General features: G+C 40.8%; 1 protein-coding gene across 4 annotated transcripts in view; it reads left to right on the forward strand.

Annotated features, from left to right (window-relative positions):
* Nucleotides 1–5,067, forward strand: part of CYRIA (CYFIP related Rac1 interactor A) — a 79,097-nt gene extending 74,030 nt beyond the window's left edge. For 2 of the 4 annotated variants that reach the window (XM_084826588.1, XM_084826589.1), the window contains exon 13: nt 684–5,067. In XM_084826588.1, coding sequence (XP_084682714.1) covers nt 684–747 — 64 coding nt within the window. In that variant the 3' untranslated portion in view covers nt 748–5,067. The remainder of the gene's footprint in view (nt 1–683) is intronic. The other 2 variants (XM_084826590.1, XM_084826587.1) reach the window with 1 other exon arrangement.
* Nucleotides 5,068–8,018: the final 2,951 nt, after the last annotated feature.

Raw genomic sequence — 8,018 nt, forward strand, 5'->3', positions numbered from 1 at the left:
TTTCAATTATATAAGCCAAATCATAAAGCAAAAATTGGATAAATAGTTACATAGAAATAAAAAAAAAATTAAGGGTGTTGTGTTATGTACATCTTTGAGGGCCTGCACTGGTTTTGCAGGGGATCACATTACTCTGCAGTAGGTGGGGGGGGGGGTTTGCAAAAAAGGGGGTGTGGTGTAGTGGTTAGAGTGTTGGGCTGGGAATGGGGAGAGCCGGGTTCAAGTCCTCACTTGGCCATGAACCTCACTGGGTGACTTTGGGCCTAACCTACCTTACAAGGCTGTCAAGAGGATAAAATGGAGAGGAAGACGATCATCATGTACGTCACCTGGGGCTCCTTGGGGAAATGTAACCAATATATAAAGGGTGGGAAGGTGGCAGTTGAGGAAGGGGACAGAGTCAGAGCTAGTGAACAAATGGTGGTTGAAGGCAGATGTATTTGCAATACAGCAAGGCTGCGTTTGAATAAGATTAAGTACGTTGCAGCATTAAGGCTGAAATCCTGTTCACTCTTAACTTGAGAGTAAGCCCCATTGAATAGAGTGGGACTTACTTCAGAATAAGCATGTATAGGATTGCACTGTGAGGTTATATCTTTAATAGGTCAGCTAGCAAAGTTTGGAGGTAATTCCATGTCACATTCCCAGGATTGCCTTTTGACTATGTCCTCCGTAACTTCTAGGTTCACCACGAAACACCTGAATGACGACTCTACTTCAAAACAAGTTCGAGCTATGCTTCAGTAATGCGCTCCTTTGAGAAATGGACTTTTGTATTATTTAGAGAAGATGTTTGTTTACATAATTTAATAGTGTGTGGTGTTGATACATATGCGTAATTTACATGATATAGCAACCAGTTTCTTCCTGTTGTCGCAATATGTGGAATTGTATCAATAACATGACTGACTCCGTATGGCACAGCATTCACCTATATGCTAGTCTTGCCATTCAACAGTTCAAAAAGGTACCTTTAATTTGATTATATACATAACAAAATTGTCTGTGCACCTTGCTTTTTTGTTGGTTGTTTGGTTGGTTGGTCGGTCGGTCGAGCTCTTTGTGTATATGCAGTCATTCTCTGTTGTGGTCTCTGGGCAGTTCCACAAATGGGCATGATCTTGTGAAGACATCGGAGTGGACCCTTCTACCGGTCTGATAGGACTCGTCCATTCTCCCTTCAACTGGATCTTTCTACCATCGCGCGCATGCACTGAAAAGCAGTGTGCATGTTCCAACCATCAACACAGATCAACACACTAACCATGTGGGGTGTTGGGGCCCTCCTTTTGCAGGGGTAGGGGGAAGTCTCCCTTTTCCTGACAGCTTCAGCACCAAGACCTGTACATGCACATCTAATGGTTTAAAATTGGTTTTAAATTTATATAGTTTTATGTCCGCAGAGTGCCTTTTGGCAGATATGTGGAATATAAACAATTGATCATTGAATATAAGTGATGGATTAAACCAGCCTTCCTCGACTGGATGCCCTCCAGGCGTGTCAGGCTACACCGCCCAGCATGACTGTCTGGGGGGTTGCTGGGAGGTGTAGTCCAACATGTCTGGAGGGCACCAGGTGGGGAAGGCTGACATAAGCAAATACTGGCCCGGTTCAGACATTAAGTCAAGAGATGCACGAGCCTTGGACCAGTGCACTCCGTCCTTGCACCATCCTCTCTTCCTGGCATGTCACAATTCAACACTTCCTGGATTAATGAACTAGAGTTCTCCATTACATCCAAATTGAAAAATGGTGGATATCAGTATTGGAACAATCCCAGATCTTAAACTAACCTCAGCCAGAAGGAGGAAAGGGGCAGTTGAGTGTGTTGACACAAGTCTCGTGCACATCTTGACTTCCTAAACTGAGATACGTATACATCTGAGCCAGGCCAACATGTGGGACTGCACAGAGGACCAATGAGAGATAGGCAACACTATTGTATATACCTTTGCCCGGTTTGTATGCTTTTGAGTATACCAATGGCACTGAGAGTGGCTTTGTTGTGTATGGCATTTCTTCCCTTTTGTTTTTCTTCATGCTTCTCTCTGCTACTCGGAGAGCTATGCATGCGATGGGGGATACTGCTCTTATTTTTTAACAGCACAGCATTCCAACCTTGGATGTGCACATTTCTGCCACTTTTCCCCACCATGAAAATCTGTGAGTACAGGTTTAGATTTAGCCCAAGCCTGGCTCATCCTGTGTATAATTCCCAGTGAAGAGAATAGGAAACAGTGTGGAAGAGTTCTTCAAAGTGCTGTTACTTTTGACTTAAAGATTCATTTAGCAGGAGCTTCACATTATTTCAGATTCAGTTTGAGCAACTTGAAGCTCTAGTTCAGTAACCTCTGATCATTGTTTTAATGCTGTAAGTTGCCGTTAGGGTGGCTCTGTTAACATGGCAGATTAAAAAATATATAAAATAAATATTAAGCAGCTTTCTATTTTTCAGTTGCTTTATCTGACAATGATGGTTCAAGTCCCAGTTACATTTGTGGGATTGCTGCTACAAAAATGGAACTAGGTGGGTAGAGAACTGCATAGAACGCTTCCAAGGAACTAGCAAACCATGTGATTTGGGACGGGGGTGGAGTATTCACCACATCAGCAGAATTCTCTCTTTTCTTACTGGCTGCACTGCTATGGTTAAAATCTCACCCCATGCGCCCAGTGTCAGGAAGCTGCTCTGAAACCATGATCATGTGATTCCCTTTCCCAGCAACAACTATGCCACGAAGATAACATAGTTTTGTAAGTCACCATGAATATTTTTAATAGGAAGTTGATTCATAAATATCTGATTAAATAAACAAATCAGACCTCGCTTTGCTGCCGTGTATGTGGAGGTGTATTGCTAAAAAACAAAAACAGACATACTTATCTCCATTCACACATGCCACCTCTATATTATGAAGAGAACCAACTGGAAAGAAATATTCGCAAAACGCACATGTGAAGTCATCTTCCCATCAGCCCCAAAGTAGTATACTGTCTAGCAATAGAAAATAGTTTTGAAATGTGTTGTAGCTGCTAATAATTTGCTGTATTCTCTGAATTTTCATGTTATCCACCTATAAGAAAACGAGACTCCAGGTCTTATGGCTGCTGATAAAATTCACAACTTCAGCTAAGAAATGAGATACAGCTTACATAAGCCAAACACTTTGCACAGCATTGATTTCCTCAATATTTGCGTATTATGGGGTTTGTATGCTGTTTTGCCACATTGAAGTAATAGATGCTCAGACAATAATAAAGAGTAAGAAGACAGGGAAAAATGGTTTAATTGTACAGGAATTGAGTTGGTTACAAGAATGCCATTAAATTCCATTTACTGCAGCATTCAGCAGTTGGCCACTGGGTGAAACATGAGAGTTACATTTCAGTTTCTGGCTGGCCAGAGTTCCCAAATTTGATGCTTCCAAGAAGCAAAAATTCTTCACTGAGCTGCATATGTTTTATAACCCATTACAGTGCCCAGTCAAGGAATACTGAACATTTTGCCAGTTCCTCTTTTGAATGTGTCTTCTGAGTGATCTGCAACAGCTGTGAACTGATTCGCTTTTAGGATTTCTCAAAAATTCATGCTAACTTTTGAGTACGGAAGATGAATTTATGCTATTCATATATTTAGAACATGTAGAGCAGGGATGGGGAACCTATGGCCTGCAGACCTAATCTGGCCCGCAGAGGTTCCCCATCCAGCCCACAAAAGGTTGTGCTCTTTCCTCAGACTCTGCCCCGCCACTCCACAAGACTCACCCCTCTCCCCTATTGGGGAGGAAATGGGGAAAGGAATCCCTAGTGTTGCTCACATCAGAATCAGAGCTAAAATGGAGAATGGGTCCCTTGAACGGGTCTGTGACTGTATAATAAGCTTTGATTGATTAATACGCGCCACTCCCCCTCCCATTTGGAAGGGCAAGCAGCATGGAGGGGAGTCTGCATTATCTCCAAATCTGGTCAAAATTCAGAGATAACCGCGGGATTCCCCTTACTTTGCGCTGGCATTTCAGCCAGGGTGGCGGTGCAGTGGTCGGGCTTTCCGCTAATGTCATTTGGCCCATGGAGGTCTGGCTGGGGGTGTTATCTGTGTCCCTGCAAATACATTTCTCCACCCCCTGCTGTAGAGTTTGCTGTATTGGGGAAGGGGGGTTGTCCTGAATAAATTAAGGATTTTGCCAAGTACAAAATATGAGTTGATGGAAACTTGGGCCCATGATGGTTTAGAGAGGTAAGATGGCTTCGGCTGGAACGTCACTTTCTTGCTACGAATCCTGAAACCAGACATTTCAGAATAGACACACTGATGTTAGTTTGATTCATTAGAGTAAGTCATTTGAGATCCATCTTTTTAGGCCTTCTTGTAAGCTGCTTGGGGCAGCGATATCTTTCTATTTTTATATCTGTGATATGCAGCTTGGACCTGAACAGGAGTCTGTTCTGACACTCTTGATGTTGAGAGGAACTAGTCCTCATGAGGAATATTTTTACATAGGGATAAACGAAATAATAGTGTGTGTGGGGGTGCATACACATGTAACAAAGAACAAGGAATTGGAATGCATTGTTGACTGGGGCTGATCCATGCCTCTTTTGAAAGTAAATGACAGCCCCATCAGCAAATTGAAGACTGAATCAGCACATTTCTTGTCCCTTTCGCCATATTTTAGGCAGCCAATCCACCTTTTCTATTTTTCAGTGCAGCATGTAGCTCTGGGTGTTTTATAGCTTCACAGTTGCTAGCCAATAATAACTGTACACAGACAGATTCTGCTGCAAACATCTAGAACTGGCTTTGCTAGAACTTGATCCCAGACAGAAGATGGTATGTTAGATCAAAACACACTTAATCCACATCAAGTTCACTGCTCAAATTATGTACATCTGTACACACCCATTGACAGGTCTATTGACATACACAGATCCATATGTGCAGTTCCTATGATAGATTTTACTATTTTTATTCATAGCTGAGTACGCAGATTTGAACTATAGATGGAATTCATGTTTATAAAAGTCAAAAGAAGAGAATTATTTGTCTTCTGTATAATAAAAAGTTCAAAAAGGTATTGTGTGATTGATACAACTTTTGAATACATTTCAGTGCCTGATAAGTGTTTGTACAGAAATTTAAGCTAAGAACTTTTTTTTTTTTAAGTAATCTAAATTAACTGTTTGGGGTAAAATCCAACATAAGTCCCACTTAGAGTAGTCCTGTTGAAATGAATGGAACTTAAGTTAGTCATAACGAACCTGTCCCATTCATTTTAATGGGTCTCCTTAAATAGGACTTACATTGGATTTTACCCTTGGATTACTGCTGTATATAAATTGGAATCTCTCTCTCTCTCTCTCTCAGAGATGGATATATAAAATACAGATGCAATAAGGCAAAATTAGTAATAGACCTAATCCAAAACTTGTTACTATCAAAGGACCACCTTGCTTCAAGGCTTCCTTTGGAACTGTCTCATTGTAATTTTATTTTTAAAACTTTCTGGGCAGCTGTTTTGTAGTAGTTTACAATACTATAAAATAACAACAAAAATAAGGCCTCTTTGATCATATAACAACAGAGGATTAAAATGATGGAAAGTTATAAGCTCGACAAATGGACTCTCGAGGTTTGCCAATTTGGCATTCACACATGATCCTAATGCATGTTGGGCCCTTTCTGTAACCCAGTTCCATGTGAATTGCTGCTTTGGGCTGAGTACTATGGAAAAAAATATTTTACAGAGGAAAAACAATGGTCTGAGTTATCAGTAGATGTTCTGGGTCAAATTAGAATGCATTCACTAAATGCAGTGGACAAAATGCATGTTGGCCCTCCAGGCACAATGTATTGTAAACCTGGTCTAAAGACTGTTAAAGGGCATGTTGTCTTCCCAGTATTTCAGCAGACATCTGGCTTTTATCTCTTGATATTTCAACAGATATCTGAAGTACCATGAAGGAAAGAATAGGAAATAGGAGGCGATGGTCTATGTACAGGTCCATCTCCAGATTTTAGTGTTAATGTTTGAAAGAATTTGCCCCAAATAAAGAAGCCATGGTTGCTTGAAGGGTCCCCATCTACCCCCCCACCCCTCAACCCCCCACCCCAATGTTCAGGAATGATTCTTATTACCATGCCTATTTATAAATGGCTCTAAATGTGCAAAAAAACCTACATTGGTGATGGTGGGAGATTGAGAATACACTTGTGCAGCCCTTTGACCTGGATTAGTATCTACATGTTAGTAGGGATGGGGGTGAAATTTTGTCTGTTCACAATTTAATATGAGCTTTCTTAATTTTGCACTTTTTGAACACTATGCCAACTAAAACTCAGTAATCCTTTGAAATTCATACTTTTCTGAATTTTCCAATCGAAAAATACTTACAAAAATGCATATATTGGAGAAAATGATGTTCAAATGTGCAGTATATTTGGAAAAGTGTTTGCAAAAAAATGCACATTAAGCAAAAATTCATGTGTTAAGAGAAGTATGCACAAAAAATGCTCATGAATTTTCCTGCAAACTTAAAAAAAAAGAAAGAAAACCTCAAAAGTTTGGGATGAACTGAATTTAGGACTGGAGAAATTCTCAACGTTCACAATGAACCAAACTTAACATTAGAGAAATGAGACACTGAGAAAAACCGACATCAACAGATGTGTCCATCACCTACATTTTAGGTGCCGCATTGGAATAGGACTACAGACATGTAGGCCTGGTCAATTTCTTCATTGTCCTCCCCTTTGATGGGATAACAATCACATTACCTGGGCATACATCCACTTAGCTCCCAATTCAGGGGTGGGGGGTTTGCCTAAGAATCCCCTTCTTAGATCAAACTACCACCTTGCTGGTGTCATCATTCTCCATTCTCTTGCCCTCTCCTGGGCCAATCCACGACACTACCCAGGAGGAAAGGGCAAGTAAGTGGAAGCTGCTGCTGCTGCATGTCCTCAGCACTACTTGCATGTTTGGAGAGTGATCAAGCAGTAACACCAAGGGGGAGAAGCAGGGCCAGAGGCTAGATGGTCAGCAGTGGACACATGGATTGTTATGCACATAGGCCTCTGTTCCAATGTGGCATCCTGAGTACACAGTATCAGAAGGACCTAAGCATGATCCCAATTCCGCACCTTGCAAGGTCCTCTGCACACGAAGATCCATGTTTGATGAGGACCGTATATACCCTAGGTCTGATTTCATGTCCTACGCTGTGAAAGGGGAGATCAGCTGTGTTCAATATGGGTGTTAGAAGGCTGTCTAATTAGGTCATCTGAAAATTGCTTGATTCTCATCATGCCATCTTTTCCCACAAAAATTAGAAATTCTGTCACATAAGATTCCTATAAGCTGTGGCCAGTCTTTTGGCTGGTCTGCATCAGTTGACTTCCAGTTGTTCCCTGGATGCAATTAAGAGGAATCTTATGTAGCTTGGAAATTTGCCATGTATGCTATTTTAATAAATATGTATTGCTGGATTGGAAGAGCATGTCTTCCGTTGAGTCTCTTTGTCTTGTGCTAGAGCAACATTTTGCTGTGAATTGTACTGCATAATTATAAAGTATCCAATGTCACTTTAAACCGGTCTTATCCATTTCCCATCAAACATACTTTTTTCCCCTTTTTTAGTTGAGTAGTAGTCTACCTCAAAACTTATCTCATGCTTGCATTTCTTGGAAGCTAGAGCTTCTAAATGGTAACTTTTAAATTTGTATCATCATGCTTTAAAGAGGATCTTTTTAGTCTTGTGCAGGGCTGGCATAGGGGAAATCTCACACTGTTTTGCATTTCAACTCAGGCTAATGTTTATTTGCTGGGGGCAAAGGAAGAACTGGTTGAAGAAAAAAGGAAAATGTCAAAAATGAATAATAAAATGATATATAAACAGAAGCAGATTTACTGTGATATGTTTCCCTCTGATAGACCTGATAATGTTTCCCAAATGTGTTGGTTGAATTCAGAGCCAAGATGACTGGTCAGGTTTTATGTGCTATTTTTAATTTGACTGC

Source organism: Heloderma suspectum, chromosome 1 (genome assembly GCF_057233095.1).
Source record: "Heloderma suspectum isolate Gila_16-S chromosome 1, 16-S_ref, whole genome shotgun sequence".
Lineage (NCBI taxonomy): Eukaryota > Metazoa > Chordata > Lepidosauria > Squamata > Helodermatidae > Heloderma > Heloderma suspectum.